The sequence below is a fragment of the Canis lupus genome, chromosome 36 (assembly GCF_011100685.1).
Source record: "Canis lupus familiaris isolate Mischka breed German Shepherd chromosome 36, alternate assembly UU_Cfam_GSD_1.0, whole genome shotgun sequence".
Taxonomy (NCBI): Eukaryota; Metazoa; Chordata; class Mammalia; order Carnivora; family Canidae; genus Canis; species Canis lupus.
This window is the reverse complement of record NC_049257.1, coordinates 27,819,094-27,839,445: the sequence shown is the minus strand read 5'-3', so window position 1 is coordinate 27,839,445 and position 20,352 is coordinate 27,819,094. Positions and strand designations below refer to the sequence as shown.

General features: G+C 38.1%; 1 protein-coding gene across 1 annotated transcript in view; it reads right to left on the bottom strand.

Moving 5' to 3' along the window:
• Positions 1–20,352, bottom strand: part of ZNF804A (zinc finger protein 804A) — a 273,740-nt gene that overhangs the window by 52,257 nt on the left and 201,131 nt on the right. Inside the window, exon 2 of the mRNA XM_038584522.1 lies at positions 5,039–5,182. Within this exon, the coding sequence (XP_038440450.1) occupies positions 5,039–5,182 (144 nt within the window). The remainder of the gene's footprint in view (positions 1–5,038; positions 5,183–20,352) is intronic.

Here is a 20,352-nt window from a genome sequence, read left to right as displayed (position 1 = left end):
ACAAAGGAATTAAGAGGTACAAACGTCTAGTTATAAAATACGTAGGCCACGGTGGGGGGGGGACAAGCAGAGTGTAAGGACGATGGCCAGGGCTATGGTAATCTCTCTGTATGGTGACGGGTGGTAACCATGCTTGCCGGAGTGAGCATTTATTTGGCACCATCTGTATAACTGTCGAGTCCCTATACTGTACACATGAAACTAACATAATATTGTACGTCAACTACGCTTCCATTAAAAATAAAGCAAAGATACTCCATCTTGGCCTGAAATGGTCGCCTTATAGTGATTGCTGTTGTTTCACAAAATGAGATTTTTTAGGGGCACTTGGGTGGCTCAGCGGTTGAGCATCTCCCTTCAGCTCAGGGCGTGACCCCAGGGTCCCGGGATCGAGTCCCACATCGGGCTCCCTGCATGGAGCCTGCTTCTCCCTCTGCCTGTGCCCCTGCTTCTCTCTCCGTGCCTCTCATGAATAAATAAAATCTTTAAAAAAATGAGATTTTTAGTGCTAACAAACATAAATGGGTAGAGGAACATGCTTGTAATTGGTTTACCATGCATGATTGCAATCATAAAATGAAATCTCTAATATTAGATGCATTTCTCTACTGTCATTTAATTTTTTGACTCTTTTTCTCATAATCATATTTAGATAGCATAGAGCAGAAACAGCCAAGCTGTAGTATTTTTGCACACCCCCTCAGCAAGGGCTGACTCGACGGACAGCCGTCAACCTTACCACTGGTGGGAGATGGAGAGGGAAGGGACTGGAACTTCATCAGGCAAGGTTTATGAATATGGCATCGGCCGAGACTCCAGACACGACGATCTTACCCAGAGTCTGCCTCAAACTCAATAAAGGACAAAAACTTCAGCTGAAGTCTATTGGATCATGGCTTTGACCAGGAAATGTCCAACGGATATGCAGGCAGGCCCGTCGGGGCGGGGAGGGTCTACAGGAGGAAACCGTGTCCCTGTCCGTTCTCACCCTCCAGATGGCTCGGCCAACTAGGACAGCGCAGTGAGAGGGGGACACACACCAGAGGAAAGAGCCCAGGGAGGCGCTCCAAGTGGATGGAACCAGGCACCGCCTTACCCGTACCTCATCTCCTCATCTTGTCTTGTTAACCTTTACATATATTTTGCAGATGAAAATTCAGACCCGCACATCAAGAAGTGTTTCTTCTCTCAAGCATCGGATTAGTGAACAGAAGTTGAAATCATTAGGAAATGTTCAACTCGAGGCTAAGTGTGCTCCGTTGTTGGGGCCATCCAAGTCCCCGCAGCCCCCAGATGCCCGCCCCCCGGGCCTGCGGGGGGCTCCCTCCCAAGCCCTGGATCTTCACCTGCCTGGGGACGGTCACCCTGGTGCCTTTTGGGAGACACTTCAGCCACACTGAAAAGTTAAAATCAAAATATTTGAGGGGCAGCAGCAACACGGCAACCACTCCCTTTCCCAGCTCTTCCCAACTCAATCCCAGGACCCCGAGACCATGACCTGAGCCAAAGGCAGATGCTCCACCACTGAGCCACCCAGGGGCCCCTAATTGTTGTTTTTTGTTTTTTTTTTTAAGAATATAATTAACATACTTTTTAAAAATATTTGTTTCAGGTGCACAGTATAAAGATTTAACAATTCTATACACTAGCCAGGGCTCAGCGATCTCGAAATTGTGGCTTTATCACAAGATCTTAAGTGCAATTCTGACTCTAGCCCTTTTATATTCATGTGGGAGGCACCGACTGGGTGTCTAAACTGTGCAAGATGCTGCACGAGATGCTGTGAGGAACGGAGACAGAAAGGAAACGGTCCTTGCCATTAAAGGGTCACAGCCCAACGACTTTTCAAGTTTCAGAGTTAAAAAGAAAATATTCTAAAAATGAACCCTGAATCGTGAACTGTTGTGATCACCTCTGTCCACCGGGTGCCTCTTCCTCTTTTTAATTCTCTGTTAGCAAGTCTTAGCGATGGGAGCTTGAGAGAGATTTTGAAGTTACCCAAAGAACATGCTGGATGAGAGAAGCAGATTGTTCTTTGAAGCTTAGAGTTCAAATGCAACACACGCTCTGTCATGACCGATTTGCAAAGATACATGAGGCAGGCACACTGCTCTGAGGTCACGATTACCTGGATATGTTTTAGACTTTATTAGCCTTTCTGAAGCAAAAATAGATCCTTACTGGAAGCCTAAATAAAGGCAGTCTCAAAGGCAAACTGTCAGGGTCCCAAACATTCTAGGAGAAAAGAAATTTTAGTAAGTAGTAATAATACAACTAATTAAATGTTGAGCTTTTTACTATTTCTTCAAATACTCAACAAAGCGTGGTCATTGCATTCTCTCATTTATTTTCCCTGACAATGAACGTTTGAGTTAATTGAGCCTGGGTGTATTTTACCCAAGTCAGGAGAGGGGCAGGGCTGGGACTCATTCCACTGATAACTCCTCCTCCGCTTCTCCCCGAATCTGGCGGCCCTTTGGGGTCACGTCTGTAGGGCCACACAGGTGAGCAAACGCAACCGATGTGTGGCCTCTTTGCCTTCCTCGAATTCCATTCAAGAAATATCCCAGTCAGCTGTGGGTTTTCCCACCCGAAGGTTAAGCACTGGTAATACGGACATTGAGTCTACGTGTTTCTTGTGGAGCTTTTTCTATTGGAAACCAAAACGATTGTCCGCAGATACGTTAATATTTTATGAAGAAGAGGGGTGTTTGGTTTGGTTTGGTTGCAAGTAAAAAGTAAAAAGCTAGGGTTTGGTTTGGTTTTTCCTTTAAGTTCATTTATTAGCAGCAAAGGTGAAATATCTCCAGGAATCTAAGGATAGGACCTACAGATAAGCTGTTGGAAGGACCAGTCTTAGGTGAAAGCGACTCAAAATCAGAATTGCCATGTCATGTCCATCCTCACTCTCCTTCACTCATCACACGGCCACTTGCATGTCACTCTTTGCCCATTGTTTTGTGCTTTCTTTTTGCAAACCAGCTTTCTCAACTTTTTGACAGACTTAGCCACAACTCAGGATTAATTTTTCAAGGGTTTGGTCCAACCACAGTCAGACAGAAGACAGATTTTTTTTTTTTTTTGGCATCTCAACTTTTTAGTTTCTCAAGAGAAACAAAAATCTGAATTATCCACCTCCGAACTTCATCCTTCCTTACTTCACTCAAAGTTGCCAAGTTGTGGCATCATGTGGTGGGAATGCTGGTAGTAGTCATGAGGGTGAGGCTGTTGCTGGGCAAAGGGAGAGTATATTTTGGGAAGACACGCTGAAAGATTTGTCACCATCCTATGGGGAGGGGATACAGATTTTAAATATTTTCGGCAACCGGTAACACTGATTCGTGCTAAATTAATCAAGTAAAGCTGCTGTCTTTCAGAGTCCACGGCCATTCAGATAATGTGTCTGTCTCTAGGGTCTGATACCCCTGAGAGGTATCAAAAGTGACCTCCGGGATTTGCAAAATAACAACCCAGACCGAGCCTGAATTTCCTTGGCTTATCTGTGTACAGTGCAGAGTATCCTAACTGTGCTAAGACTATGGAACTGGAAAAGTCCTGGTGATGACCTCTGTGAGCTTGATCTCCCGGGCAACCTATGGTTGAACAGAGCGTTCTTTGGCAAGTGATATTAATAGCTGATAAGACAGTCGTAAAACACATATGCACGTATTTCCACATACCTAGTTTACACAATGAAACAAATATACGATAACACATCTTGGGCTGTTAGGTACTTAGGAAAAAATCAGCGGAACAACTTTCTCAGATTTACCACCTCGGGAGACGCGGTCCAGAATCCTGGTATAGAACCTGGGCCACTAACTGCAAAATTAAATCAATACTATTGCCTGATGGATTTTACTATTCAAATCAAGCACTGATAGACGGATGTGTGTGTGTATATATTTACATTTTGCATTTTTATGCAAAAAAGAACACTATTTCCATCAAACACTTTCCCTTAACTAGTGTGCAAGCAGACTTGGAAAAAGAAAGGCAAGGATCATCAAGATTAACATGCATTAATTAGTGATGTATGTAAACGAAGGCTAATGTTCTCTGTACAACAGCCTCCTCCAGCAAAGTTTTGTTGGTATGAAGGCTGGAGGGATTGACAGCAAAAGAAAATACATGCAATTGATTCATAAGCGCTCAACATGATCATTTTCCCCTATTCTTCCTTATGCTAACTAACTCTAATGTTAAGGAAAGTTAGTGCAAATTCATGGATTAAAAAATGCACCTTTTATTAATACCAAAATGTGATGCAGATGATATTCGCTAAAAAAAATGAAAATATTTGTCAAATAGTGATAACTAAAACTGCTGTACCATATCAAGGTAGCTAAACAACATGTGAGGTCACACTGATAAATGTAAAGCTTATGAGAAAATGGAATCTTTATCACTAACTTCACCTCTGACATTACTGCTTTAAGCTCATCTTTACATAGAGTGTTGGAAAAAAAAAATCAATCTTGGATTTACAATTGATAGTGAAAGGAAAATAATATTAAAATAAACTATATCATCACATATTAAGTACTTATTTAACCGATAACTGCGGATTATTTTAATCATATTAAATTGGCTTTCTTTTCATATTTTTATGGTGATTTACATGGGAAATGGCTTCTGTAAAGAATTGTGAATAAGTTAATTTATATTTGATAAGTATTACTAGCTGTTCATAACACTTAAAAATAATAAATTGGAAGACATTTAGAGGAGCACCACCTGTGGGATATAATTTTTAAATTACTGTCCATCACTAAGAGGCAACTGACTGGTATTTCTTTGTATTGGTTATTTATTTCAGACTTTCAGTGCTTTTTCTTTTTCTTTTTTTCTTCCTTTCTTTTTTTTTTTTTTTAGGAAAAATGTCTTTTGCAATAAGTCATCAAATTATCATGCCAGAATGGCATCTGTAAACATTGAATAATGAAAGCATATAAATACTGTATTTACATAGTTTATACAATTTAAATTATGACAAAAGGCCAGAAATATCAGGGTTTTTTGGACACCTCTTTCTTACCTGCTTGTGAGCGTGGTCATATGAATTAATGTGATTGTCAAACTCTTGATGCTTATAGTACTGCTTGTCACAGAGTTCACAGTAAAAATTGGCCTTCAGATCTTCCAGAGCTTTTGCTATGGTGTTTTCCTTCTCAGCATAATCCTAAAAAATAAAATTTCAAGGAAGGCAGCTATTAGTTCCCTGATTTGACTTTGTTCTGACAGTTGTCAACTTTAGCGTAATAATTAGAGTTAGAAACAGAACACAACAAAGAAAAATAAAGCAAATTCCAGCAAACGAAACCAAAAGAAATTATGAGCTGAGGAGAATCAAAGATTAACAGAAGAAGCCAAGGTAAACGGTGGAAAGAATAGCAAAGACACGGAGTAGCAAACCCCAAAAAATAGAAGCCCTTGCTTGAACAAGTTCCTGAGCTGTGTTGGCAAAGAAAACAACAAAAATCATACACTTATGTTGATCCAACTGCTGATTTAACTGGCAATGGCTTAGTTAACATAAAATTTGTAAATTCTGAACAACATCTAAAATGTGTCCTGCATGAAGAAGCCCATATTGGTGCACAAATATGCAAGTTTGGTATTTTTGTTTGCTTGTTTCTGTAGATATCTAGAGCGCAACTTATTCATCCCAACTAGATTTCATTTGACTAATGTTTCCATCTTGACCCACACCATTTGAAGTTGAATTTGAAAAAATTCTCTAATCTTTAGAAAATGAGATTCTTTCCTGAGAGTTATTTACCTAAACTGAGGAGGATTAAACTGTATATAAGCAGATTGCTTTCATCATGCTCACAGTAAACAAAGATGGCTATATAATCAAACCCCCGAAAAAATGTAGTCAGTTATCATTAGCTTTCATTTACAAAATACAAAATAGCAAAACGCTCCTGGCTTTTAGGTTTTCTTAAATCTAAATCTACTTGCTGTTTCACGCTTCCTTAAATGTTAATGTTGTTAGACGTAAATATATGCTACATGTTGAAGCAGTGCTCAGGTCTTTTGCTCAAGTGCTGATATGAAGACTAAATTTCAGTTGCTACACAGAATACATTAACTTACAGATTCTCTCATCCTCAATTTCTTTAAAATTCAAATTAACTACGTATTCAGGCCTCTTCTGCGCTACTCTAAGAAGCTCACTCTCTCAGTCTCTGGGATATGGAGGGGAGAATGGAGGGGAGAAGCACAGTCCTCTCTAGGTCAATGGCAATTGTCCTCCTTCTAAATACACAGGCTAAAAAGGACTCATAAATTGCTTCTACAAAATGTAAAAGCGGTTCACTAATCGTAATTTAATAAATAACTAAGACTTTCCTTACTTTATTGTACCATGTATTTATGCACCTATCATGTATCATAAAATTCACCATATTTGAATATATACCTTATAACATACATTATAGTAACTGATGTATATAGTTGCCATAGTCTAAAAATATATAACCCAGTTTCTCGCTGTGAAGACAACGACCCATTGTTCTATTAGTTTTATCAACGGCACAGAGGTGGTGAGCTACAAAATCATTCAAATCATTTATATATGATTTTTCAATTCAATATTTATCACTTCTCAGCATATTTATGAAATACTTCCTATTATTCTTTTTGATTCCTTCCAATTTGTTGTTTAAAAAAAACGTAGTTTAAAAAGATGAAAATGAGTCATATATAACTAAACTTGCTACTGAATTTTTACAAAATCTTTAAAATACTTTGTGGATTAGCCAATTTAAATGAAACAAAAATTAAGTACTATGATTTCATGGCTAAAGTGTGTGAAGCAGAGATAAAATTCCAATCAATATGAGTTATATTATAATGGCAATAGTTTTTGGCTAAGAACTGAATTAGCTCTCAAAATAATATTCTTGAACAGCAATTTCTTTGCAAACTAGTTGATTCTCACCATTAATTATAATTACAGTTATGCTACTTCCTCTCTTGAAATATTTCATTATTTCTTATTATTGTGTAGGTTTATTTTTTCTTCCTAAGACTGATATCCCCTCAGAGAAGCAATAATTGTTTCTTGCTAATTCTTTCCACAAAAAATAGGAGAATTTTTGAGTAAACCAAACTGAGATTTTTAGGTAAAGGCATTCTTCCAAAATATTAACCTTAGCCTAGATTTGAAGAGAAAAACAAATCTAAAAACAATAGCGAACACTCAGTGCTTGTTTTTGATCAATCGCTGATTAAGACCATGCCTGTATTCACTCATTTCATCCTGATTAGAATTATAGAGATGTGTATTTTGAACATTTTCTCATATTAACAGGTAAAGATACCAAAGTATAGGAAAGTTAAATAATTAGGTCGAGGATGTATAATGAATAAATGTGCAGACCATATTTGAACCAAAATCATCATCTGGGTCATAGCACTTTATTATGTTCAAACTTTTAAGCACATAAAAAAAAGTAGAAATAGTATAATAACCTGCACGTAAACATCAGCTGGATTCAACAATTATCAGCTCAGGGTCAACCTTATTTCAACTTATCTACCCTATCTCATACCTTTTCCTCTACTCTAGATAATTTTAAAATTCCCAACTTACTGTAATGTCACCTAAATTCATTCAGAATATCTAAAATAGCACTTTTTACAAAATCATCACAAAACCATTATCAGACCTAAAGAAACAAAAAAATGAAGAAACTGCAATCATTCCTATCATCAAATATCCAGTGTGTTCAAATAATTACAATCATCTAGTAGTTTAAACTAGTTTTTTCAAAATGGATTTATTTTCTTTTGAAATTCTAACCTTTTATTCTTTTCTTAAAACAGATTTCAAATAAGGGTCAAACATTCTCATGATCTGATATGTTTCTCAGTCTCTTTTAAGTCTTCCCTCTATTTTATTACTCATTACAATACATTTCTCAGAAAAAAATTATTTTATTTTTTAAAGATTTTATTTATTTATTAATGAGAGACATGGAGAGAAGGAGGCACAGGCAGAGAGAGAAGCAAGCTCCCTGTAGGGAGCTTGATGTGGGACTCGATCCTGGGACTCCAGGATCACGCTCTGGGTGGAAGGCAGGCGCCCAACTGCTGAGCCACCCAGGTGTCCCTCAGAAAACCTTTTGAATTACACCTCACATTTTGAAAAAAATATTTAGAACTACAGAAATATTACAAGAATATGAATACATTCATTTTAGAAAGAGTTTACTTATTCATTTTTAGAGAAAGAGCAAGGGGAAGGGTAGAAGGAGAGAGAGAGGCACAAGAAGACTCTAAGCTAAACCCCAAACTGGGCTCAAATCCACGACCCGAGATCATGTCCTGAACTGAAATCAACAGTTGGACACTTAACCGACTGAGCCACCCAGGTGCCCCAATAATAAACTCTTATATGACTTTCACTTAACGGAAATCATTTCTAATATTTTGACAAGTCTTTATTCTATCTGTTATCTATGTATCAATCTATCATATTTCTGTAAGACATTAAAAGAAATATAGCATAGTTGAAGCTAAGGTTGCAACAGATTACACAGTAAGGAACATTTTTACACTAGAAATTTCCATCTGAAATGAAAACCACGGCAAAGTAAAGAGTCAGGGCTGCATTCCAGAAAATGTTAGAGAATAAATGAATTGGTTGCTGCATGTATGTCATAAAGGAAAGGAGTCCTATGCATTGTCATTGATTATACATTTTTTTCATTTTTTGTAGACAAAATCAGTCTTTATTAGGTGATACGCCCCACTGCCCCATGGCCCTTCTCCTTCATTGTGCATGATACTGAGAGAGGCATTGGCTGGGATTATGAAGCACAATGACGTATTCAACACATCCAGTCTACTGCAGAAGGTAAAATATGTTTGAGTGAGATGAAAAAGGAGCATAACTTATAAACTCAACCTCAAATTTCCCCCTTCTATGTGGCAAAACCATTCTACTCAAGGTGCACAACCGCCATAATGTGCCACCGAATGTGATGGAAGAGAGTGAGGAAGGGACAGGCTTCTAGTAGCTCGTCAGGTCATCCAACTCCATCTCATTTTAGATATATCTAGAAAGAATGAGGGTTGTAGCATATAATTCCAAAGTTATACAGTCAAGAATTTTTAACATGCAACCTTAGCAAATTGCACAGTGTAATACTTTTTGCAGATCAGTAAACTAAAACATGGAAGTTAATGGTTTATCCACAGGCCCAGGGCCATTGTGTCCACCAGCTATTAAGGGGTGAACTGTATCAAAGCAGGACTTTGAAGGGAGCAAAGTTTAATTTCCAAGAGGATACATCTCTTGGAGCCTTCAGCGTAATATATGGTGTCAAGTACTATTCAGCCTCTCTTGAAAGGCATCCATAACTTGGTGCACTCGAGTAGCCTTCCCTGAGGAATGTGAGTTCCATGAGGGCAGGGATTTGTAGCTGTTTTGTTCACTTCTCTATCTCCAATGCTTTTAACAGAGTCAAGCATTGATAGACATTCAACATACATGTAGATGCTTTTACACATTAATAAAAAGCAAACAAAACAGAAACTAGCAGCACGAGGTATGTAATATTTTTAAAATAGTTGTGCTCATGCTTGAGTTTGTGGTATCCAGGTATTTGGGGGATGCCTTTAGAGCTAACAACAATGTATGCTGTAAATAAATCATCATTGCTAAATAATAGCTGTAATCATATATTATTACATCCTAATATTTCTGCTAGGAATACTCCTTTTAAAGAAATTAAAGTCCCCAAAATATAAATAGATTTGGCACTCTTAATATAAATTATTTTCAATGCTGGAAAGGAACGTTTGTATGAAATTAACACTTAAAATACTTAGGAAAGTCTCTCTCACTTCACCTGTCTCTCTGTCTCTTTCTCTGCTCTTACTTCAAAAAAGAATAAAAGCATCTTTATGATACATATTCAGGATAAATTTTATTGTGAGTTCTTTAAAAAGAGGTAACAAAAGCAAGTCTTTGATAAATTTTGATTTTAATGAAAAAAATCAAAGAGTTGGCAAAACGTTTTTTTTTTTTTTTTTTCTAGAAGAATATCTAGACAGAAAACATTTTATTTGGAAATCCATAGTCTAGAGTCTACATTTCCTGGAAAATCGTGCACATCTTCGAGGTGTCTCTTATTCCAGTCATTACTTAAGTGATTAACTCTGAGATGGTCCAGGAGCTTCACAGAGTGCCATGTGGCTGCATTTTGTCCCAGCTTCCTTTCCTGCCCAGGGACTTCTCTGATTCATAGAATGGGAGTTTGTAGGATGCCACTCAGCACTAAAAAATACACAATCCAAAAATGCTGAGGAGTTAACGACTATAGATCTGCTCTTGACCACTGGGGACGGTAAGAACTCCAGGATGAATTATTTCTTCTTTCACCTACCAGTCATCTCTGACACCCATTTCTAAGATTCCACAGAGGGTCTCAGTGAGATGGAGGGCCAGTGCTTGTAATAGTGACAATCACTATACCCTTGTATTAGTTTTCCTTACTTATCTGTTTTTTTTTTGGAACTTCATTTATGCTTCGTGGAATAATTTCTTAAATAACTGCATAGAAGTCTTTATCCTAGGCTTGATTTTCAAGAAGAACAGGGCTAAGATTATAAGAATTCTTTTGTGTGTTTGTGTGTGTTTCCTATGAATGTCTTGCTTACAAGCTACATTTCCTAGAATAATTTAAGATATCTTTCTTCAGTTTGAAAGTCTCCAATAGTCCTTCATCACTATTAGAATAAATATCCTTACAATGACCTACATACAATTCCTACCCCACTTGGTTCCTGGCTACGTCTCTGCCATCACCTCCTAGCATTCTGGCTCTCACTTTACCTTGGCCAACCCTATTTTTGTTAATGTTTCCGAAACTTTATCAACCATATACCCACCTTCATACTTAGACCTGTTATTTATTCTCCATGGAATGTTTTTACACCAAATGTTTGTACAAAGTTGTCATTAACTTCCTGCAGATCTCTGCTGAAATGCTATGATCATCCTATCATTCTAGAAAAAAAGTTTTTATTCTCTCTCTCCATTCTTTTTTATTTTTTTTACTTTTTTTCCATTCTCTTTTTCATTATATAAATTGCAAGTGTACAGCTTTATAATTTAATACCTGGATATAAAGTGATCACCACCACAAGTCTAGTTACCATCCATCACCATATAGTTGATTCACTTCACTCATTTTGTGCACTCCAGCCTACTTCTCCTCTGGTTACCCTTATTCTGTTCTCTGTTCCTGTGAATTTGTTTTTATTTTATTTTGTTTGTTCATTTGTTTAAGATTCCACATATGAGTGAAATCATAGAGAACTTGTTTTTCTCCACCTGACTTATTTCACTTAAAAAAGTAAAAGTAATACTTTCAAGGTCCATCCATGTTGCCACTAATAGTAGGGTTTCATTCTTTTTATGGCTTTTCCTCTTTTATTTTCCCCTTTAATGTGAAGAAGAGAAAGTTGTGTTGTTTTTTTTTTTTTTTTTCAGGAGGAAAACAGATATAGAATTAGAATCTGAAAGCTATATTAGAGATTGAGTACAAAAGAAGGCATACAGGAAAACTTATGTTAGTTTTTATCTGATTTAAATCCTTTCCCTATTAGGCAAGAGGACAACCATTCCTGAGTGACAAAGGCTATGCTATTGCCTTGAAATATACGTTGCTCTTTCCTTAAAGTCTAGGTTCTATTATTTTAAAGGCTGAAAAATGGATAACAAGACAATTTTGAAGAATTATAGAAGGGAAGACTAAAGGTTGAGTCAGAAAGTTACAATTTTATTGACAGTTATAGATGTATTGAATGGAATTATAATAAAATATATGCATTTAAATGTGAGGAGGTTTTTTGGGGATCCCTGGGTGGCTCAGTGGTTTGGCGCCTGCCTTTGGCCTGGGGCGCGATCCTGGAGTCCAGTGATCGAGTCCCCCATCGGGCTCTCTGCATGGAGCCTGCTTCTCCCTCTGGCTGTGTCTCTGCCTCTCTCTCTCTCTCTCTCTCTCTCTCTCTCTCTCTGTGTGTCTCTCTCTGTGTCTCTCATGAATAAATAAATAAAATCTTAAAAAAAATAAATGTGAGGTTTTTTAAAAAAAGGATTCCATAGAAATGCAAACTCATCCTTACCCCCATGAAAGTTGAAGGCAGAAATAGAAAACAAAAGAAAAACAAAACTGTGTTTTGAATATCATACTTCTATGGACAACTCTGGCGAGCAAAATTGAGTACAATCCAACAGCAAGGATGAAGTATACTTTAATGTCCACATTTACGAGAACCGGACAAAGTTGTTTCTCAAAACTGGTAACTTCTTTCAGAATTAGTTTCAACGCAAGAGTATTCATTCATAAAGTTTTACCTGTTTCTCCTCTTTTGTTTGGCTGATAACAACCACTGGATAACTAGCACGGTTTCTAACCATAGAGCCTACTCACGTAGAAGGAGAATGGATCCCCAAGCTGTAGCGATCAGAGTGCATTCTTGTTCACCGCACTTGGCTTGCCTCTTTGGAGACATCTATTTCTCTTTTTATCCGTGGGTCCTTACAGGAAGCCCTAGCCTGTGACTAGCACTCGTTAGGCTCTCTGGTTAATTTAAGACAGAATTTAGTCAACTTGAGGAGGTAACAGAAAATCGAGTTACATTTTCCCCTTCATGTTTGGAAAGATAGAAGGGACAGCATGTGTTCATAGTTGGCTGAAATTTAACATTACTCTGCAGTCTCCCCATGTGTAAAGCAAGGCTGTGGGGGGAATCTCATTTTCAAGGCAAACCGGAAAAAAAAAAAAAAAAGTATATCAGGTTTTCTGAAGCTGAATGCTAGCTGAAGCATGTAAAATTCTAGTTTATACTTATAAAAATCTCAGATAGAGATCAATAATTCCAACATGGAAATTCTATATACATCGATGTCGCAAAGAGTTTCGGTGTAGACTATGAGTGGTAGTAACTTAGGGTCTTTGTTTCTTGACTTTATAGGCAGCAGCCGTTTTCTGGAAAGGGGTATAATGATCTGATGTGTATTTGTTACTGTCTAAGCTATGACAGTGACCCAGGGTAAGACAGAAAATTTCTCTAGTAAAAGGTCTCCCTGGTTTTCCCAGCTTGAGTTCGCCCAGAAATAGACAGTGAGACAAGGAGCGGAGTTTAAGTGGTCTATTTGAGATCTCAGGAAACAGTGGCAGAAGAATGGCAAAGTGGGGAGAGAGTAGGAAGAGGATAAAGACTTCTGGCTTCAGCTCTGACATGTGCAGAGCTTGGAAGTCCTTCGCCCCTGTCCTTACAACAAGAACAACCTACGAAAAATGAAAATCAATTCTTTTTCTCAGAACTGTGAGAGAACAGAGGTTACAGGGTGAAACACCACTTCAGAATCTGGAGACACAAGCACGTTTGGAGATACGGTAAAGAATATCTGCTTACTCAGATCAGAAATTGCTGGGGCCACGAACTGGTAGGAGCTTCCCAATGTTAACTGATGAATTCTATGGTCTAGTGTGTGAGACAGGATCTCCTGGTGGCCGAAATCTTAGAGGGACCACAGATATTTCTCTAGGCTTTCTTTTTATGAATTGCACCAGGTTCTCATTAGGATAGTTTGAGAAAGTCCCTTGTGTCCCTGGAAGGTGGTTGGGAAGAAAAACTAATGTGAAATAAGCCAAGAGCCTTGTCTATAACTGAAACCCACTCACTCCCAAGGGATAAGGTTATTTCCATGTCTCAATTCAAAGATGTTGTTCTAGCCAGGAAAAGGAATTTACGTTCCCTATAGTCTTCCTGCCTCATTAAAGTTGTGGAGTTGACATGGTCAACAAGGGTCATGGCTTCAAAAACACAGGGTAGGAATTCTATAATAATAATTTAAAAAAAAAGGAGTAGTAGCTTGGGAGACAGACTGTGTATCACGGGAGAAACAGCGAGGACAGTCATAGCCCTGAGACAGAGATATAGTAGAGGGCTAACAGCGAAAGGTTTTAAATGCTCCCTCTCCCCACACCTTCCCAACCCATCCATAGGGCTCATAGTGCAGTAGAGCTGAAGGAGTTGCACTATGCCCACTTTTTCTGAGGAGAAGTGCATAGGGGAACACAAAGGTAGAAAGGCACACACAGTCAAGAACCCTAGAGGTCGTCTGTTCATTACCTGATTCATGTCCAGCTTTCTATCAAAAATTACAAAGCATTCTAAAAGGTAAGAAAAAGAAACAGCCTGAAGGAAAAAAAAAAAAAAAAAAAGCCCTAGAACAAGGCTCACGACTTAGATACAACATATCTGTTGGTGTTATCAGAGAGGGAATCTAAGACAATCCTGATGTGTTAAAGTCTCTAATGGAAAAAGTGGGCAAAATGCAAGAATAGATGGGTTAGGCAAACAAAGAAATAATAGTTAAGAAAGAATCACATGAAAATGATAGAAATAAAAAAAACGGTTTACCTAAATGGATAAGGCTTTCAACGGACTCATCAGTAGATGTCGCACAGCTGAGAAAAGAATCAGTAAACTTCAAGATGTGTCAATAGAATCTCACAAAATTGAAATGAAGGAAGAAAACAGAATAAGAAGAAATCGCTACTTGATATTACATTATACATCTGTTGTAATCTCATTCCCTCTAGGTTCTATGAAGTCAGGAGCTTTCATTGTTTTGTTTTGTTTTGTTTTTTATTGTCATATCCCTAATGTCTAAAAGAGTGATGAGAACAAACACGTGCTTAAAAAAATATTTGTTCTGGGCACCTGGGAGGCTCAGTGGTTGAGCCTCTGCTTTTGGCTGAGGTTCTGATCCCTGGGTCCTGGAATCAAGTCCTGTGTCGGGCTCCCAGCATGGAGCCTGCATCTCTCTCTCTGTGTCTCTGCCTCTCTCTCTCTCTCTGTCTATCATGAATAAATAAATAAAATCTTAAAAAAAATAAAGAAGACTATGATGGACACACAATGGTGAGCAAAATTCTTCGAGTTGAGGGAATCAGTACTGTTTCAAAATGATACTTAATTCACTGAAAACTCAATAGGAGTCAGCACATGAGAGAAGGGAGCACCGGATTTTGTTCCAGGAAAATTAATTATATATACAATTATGAAATATTGCACTTTTGAAAAGTCACGAGCCATGTGGTGTAGCTGGAGAGCCTGGGGTATGTTGTGGAGTAAGGCAAGGTTTCTGGTGGTAGCTATGGAAAGGCAAGACCGAGGTGGGATTAAGAAGCCGTCTCTCTGTACGCTAAGGAGTCTGAATGTCTGTGAAAGTATGAAAGCTGATGGGGAAATCAGTGAAGGCTCTTAAGCAAGGGTGGAAGCTGATCAGATTTGCATTAAAAAAAAAAAAAAAAACAGATACAACTACACGGGGCACCTGAGTGGCTCAGTTGGTTGAGTGTCAGGCTCTTGATTTTGGCTCACATGGTGATCTCAGGGTGGTGGGATGGAGCCCTGTGTCGGGCTCTGCATTCAGCCGGGGATCTGCTTGACATTCTCTCTCTCCCTCTGCCTCTCCCCTCGCTTGCAGGTGCATCCACACACGGTTGCACACGCACACTCTCTTGTGCTCTCTCAAATAAATAAATAAATAAATAAATAAATAAATAAATCTTTAAAGAACAGATATGATCACAAGGTGGAAAATGAAATAGGGATGGAGCTGATACCAAATGCAAAGCCAGTAGTTAGGATGATGTTTTCCAGGGAGAAAGAAGTAAAATCTTTAATAGAAAGAACAATAATCAGTAAATAATAACAGGAAGGTATGGAAGGCTAGAGAGGGCATCTCGGGAGAGTGTGAATAACGCAATGAAAGGTGAAGAGGGCAGTTCCCACGGAGTGATGGAGACAGAGGCCAACTTTTTTGACAAGGGTGCGTGGCTGGGACATAAGAGGTGCATATTCTGAGTATCTTCCTTTTAAAGGCAACGATATTAGTGACTCGTTTCTAGAATTCCTGCTCTGTTGAATCTATGGAAGTGTTCTTGGGCATTTTAAGGAGACAGATTTGCTAGAGCTTACATAGAAATTACTTAATATTTTCTGTTACATTTAATTTCATTCGATTATAATGTTGCATACAGCAGTTCTTATTCTTTGTTTTTATCGTTAGAATCATACAACAAATTAAGAAGCTCATGACTCATGACTACTATTTTATGATTACATAATAATAAAATTTAAAAGACATAATAAATATTTTAAAGTTAAAGTACCGTGAAGCTTGTGTTACCCATTCAGCAAAGGTATCTTCTCTCAAAGAGCTAGTCACACGCCCTCTAATAACTTGAGCGGGGATGCTCCATGACTACATTTAATCACGACTATTTAGAGGCCAAGGTGCTATTATGGATTCTTTTGGAGTAGATGAGGAATTTGTATATTTTCTAATGCTGCATTTTGGGAACATCTAAGAGGTTTTACATCATTGTTAGGAGACATATTATGCCAAAAGATGATCACACGGAAGAGAGGAGAGAAAATCTGAAAGAGAGAGAATAATGCAGATTTCAAAAAAAAAGAAAAAAAAAGGAAAAGCTGGATGCTTAATTAATTTTAGACTAGTTCTACTACATCCTAAAGGCATACATTTCTTTTGTTTTCTTTTTTTCTTCCTTTTTTTTTTTTTTTTTTTTTTAAATTTCCTGGCTACAAAATGAAATTGTCTTGCTGGGAACAAAATAAGGTAAAATAATAGTCCTCAAAACTTTTAGCTTTATGCATTTTTAGAAAATATTTTCTCAAAAAGCAAGCATGACATTGTAGGTGTCACATCATATGAGCTCCCCAGATGCCTTGCAAAACTCATAATGCAACCATGGCTTCCGTAATAAGAAGAACAATATATGGAGACCTGCTGTCCCTCCCATTAGTGGCAGCAGGATCAGCCCCTGTGGTTAATTCTGCTTTGTCTTGAACTCCAAATGGGAGTGATAGTCTGTGCATTTGATACACTGTTAGCACGGCAGGGAAAGCCCATTTGGAAATAATCATATGTTTCAGGTATCCAAAAGAAAAGGGATATTTTGCAAAGAGAGGCATTTTAACTTGAAAAACTTCAAACTAAAATTTGGGTGGAGAAGACATAATGAGGAAGGGAAAGACTAACATTTATTTATGGCCACAAATGAGCACGAGGCTTAAATTATCTGAGCCCTAACAGTACTAATCCTCATGTGAACATTATTCTTCCCATTTTACATATGATGAAAACAAGACTGAAAGGGTAAAGATAATTGCCCTGAGATCTTGCATCATGTGATGGCGCATCTCACTTGTAGCTGCTTTTGCTGAGCCACCCACTAACCCTCTCTCTGCGCCTCACTTTGCTCTCCGTCAGGAGGAATCAGTAGTGGCCTAAGAGAATTTATACAGCAAAAAGGTAAATGTGAACCACAAATTATGATATAAATGAAATGTTCAAGACGAGTGTACCTTTTGCTAAAATATACATTCTAAATGTGAGCACACGAAACTGCAAAATACTGAATCCCATCTTTTAATTCAAATGTATGGCTGGTCAGCTAGTATATTAATTTTTTTTTAATTTTTTGACTTATTTTTTTTAGAAGGTGTCATTTTAAATGCTAGTGTTTATATAAGCCTATACAAATGATATAATAAAACTAAACACGAGTGAAGGAATAGACCAATGATGTTTAAAAAACTTTTTAATCTCTGGGTGGCTCAGCGGTTGAGCACCTGCCTTCAGCTCAGGACGTGACCCCAGGGTCCTGGGATCGAGTCCCACATCGGGCTCCCTGCAGGGAGCCTGCTTCTCCCTCTGCCTGTGTCTCTCCCTCTCTCTCTCTCTCTCTCTCTCTCTCTCTCTCTCTCTCTTTCTGTGTCTCTCATGAATAAATAAATAAAATATTTAAAAAACCTTTTTAATCGAAGCATGGTTGATGTATAGGATCAATGGTGTACTTTCATCTAACAACCGTTCTGTCATTAAAATCCATGAAAGAATACAGAGCGTAGTGGCATTAATTAAATCAGGGAAACAGCGTGATGATTTTAAGACGTTCATACGACTTAGAGGTAGTGAAACACAAATCAAAGCGTAGGAAGAAAATATTTTAAAATGCGGCATTGAGACTCGGGTCCGTAACACAACAGTATTCACAGAGAAGGTACTTTGATGGATTCTCTGGGGTGAACACAGGGAAGTCTTCTCACACCACTCCCTTCCTTTGCATTCCTAGCAGGGGCCACAGGTAAGAAAAGTAAGAAAATGCTTTATCTGAAGAAGTTGAGGTATTTCATATTTCTAAGGCTCTTGGAAAGAACAACAAACAGAAAAAAAAATAAAAAATAAAAAGGATAGGGCAGGAAGCCCACCGAGATGATTAGGTGACAGGTTTCAAAGGGAAAACACACACAGAGAAAAATCAGTATGAAAGGAAAACACTCATATTGCATTTTCAATCCTTCACTTGCAGCCTTGTGGTAAAACTCTTCTCCGCGGCCCTTCATCTTTGATAAAACTCAGGTGGAGACAATAAAGACGTGATCGTGTTTCAGGAGTAAAGCGAAAGGATGGGTACTGAGGTATGTCGGAATAGACGCAAGGTCAGGAAAGAGAGCTGTTAGCTATCAGGCAAAAAGTTAAAATTGCTAATTCAGAAGACGGGAAGCAAAAGGAGGCCTGAGTGGAGATAGACACTCCCATAGAAGACAGTGGTTTACGGGAGGCTGTGTGTGCGGGTGTGTGTTCTGGGGGGCGGGGGGGACAGGTGCCTCGGTTTCCTGTCCGTGAGGACAGATCAGTAAAGGTTTTCGGGTTTTGTTGTGCCTGTTCTTGTTGTTTTACTAAAAGAAATAAATATTCTGTGACACTGGAGGACTTAGAGGACAGTCAGAATTTGATACCTTAATTACAAATCATGTTTCTGGTTTAGAATATCAATTTCAACTCCATTTTAAATACGCTACTTCCTGAGGAGCCAGAGAGAGAAGGAGAAGCAGGTGCCCCTCTGAGCAGGGAGCCGGGCCTGGGCTCCACCCCGGGACCCTGGGGTCACGACCTGAGCCCAAGGCAGATGCTTCACCGACAGGGCCCCCCAGGCGCCCTTAGATAATTTTTCTTTTGAACATTTTGTTGAAAACTGGTCAAGGGTATTATTCCAAGATGGAAAAAAAAGTCAAAATTCTCCAACTTCTACAAAGCAGAATTTTCATTTTTTATGTTTTGTTCTTGAATTAGTTACACGTATTGAACAGGCTATGTCAGAATGCATATGACTCAATGATATTATGAATTGATTATCCAGGGCATTAAATCCTATTACACTTTTTAAAGTATATTTTTGGGGCACCTGGGTGGCTCAGTTGGTTAAGCGTCTGCCTTCAGCTCAGGTCATGATCTCAGGGTCCTGGGATGGAGCAACACGTCAGGCCCTCTGCTCAGCAGGGAGCCTGCTTCTCCCTCTCCCTCTGCCTCTCTGCCTACTTGTGTTCTCTCTCTAATAAATAAACAAAATCCTTTAAAAAAAAAAGTATGTATTCAGTTCTAGACACGATCATAGCTACGGTCCCTTTTGAAACATGAGTCAACCTATTTCTAGCTTCTCTGTTCTGTGAAACAGTTCTCAGTCACTGATGAGCATCCTTCCGATGAAGAAGTACGATAATCTTAGACACAGATTACTATTTTACTTCAAAAAATGCATTTTAAATGAAGAATAATATTTCAAATGTAGAAATATGTAACTTAGCATGAATTCATTTATTGAAATTATTAACATATATGCACAGGTTAGACTTAAGTTACATATGAGTCACTAAAAATTCATTTGAAAGTAATGATATTCTATCCACTTGATAAATTACTATTCAGCTACTAATATAAAGGATGCACTTTTGCTTATTGGCATATTCAGATGTAGCATGAATTCATTTATTAAAATTATGACTATATATGCATAGGTACCCATAGTGATTTGCTTATAGTGTTTGTGCTTTTGTGTTGTAGCAACTTAAAGTTAGATTCACACTTAAGTCTGTCTTTTCAAGTACCATTTAATTATCTAGCAAACATATAGACTTTAAAAGTCTGAGAACACTAGTTTGGAAAACAAAATGAGAATAATGTGATACTTTAATGATTGATGCTTAGAACACTACGAGGACGTGGGGAAGGAGACGACCATGAAACATACACATAATCTTTAGTCTCAGTGGATTCGTCACATGACTGCATACAATTTTATCCTCTAGTGTTTTAATATAGGGGAAAAAATGATGAAAACAATGTTTATCCATATGTTCAATTTCTAGGAAACATAATATGCATGCATTTTAAGAACAAATAGTAAACTACATAGTCAATATTGAAATTTTTCTAGAAGGGAG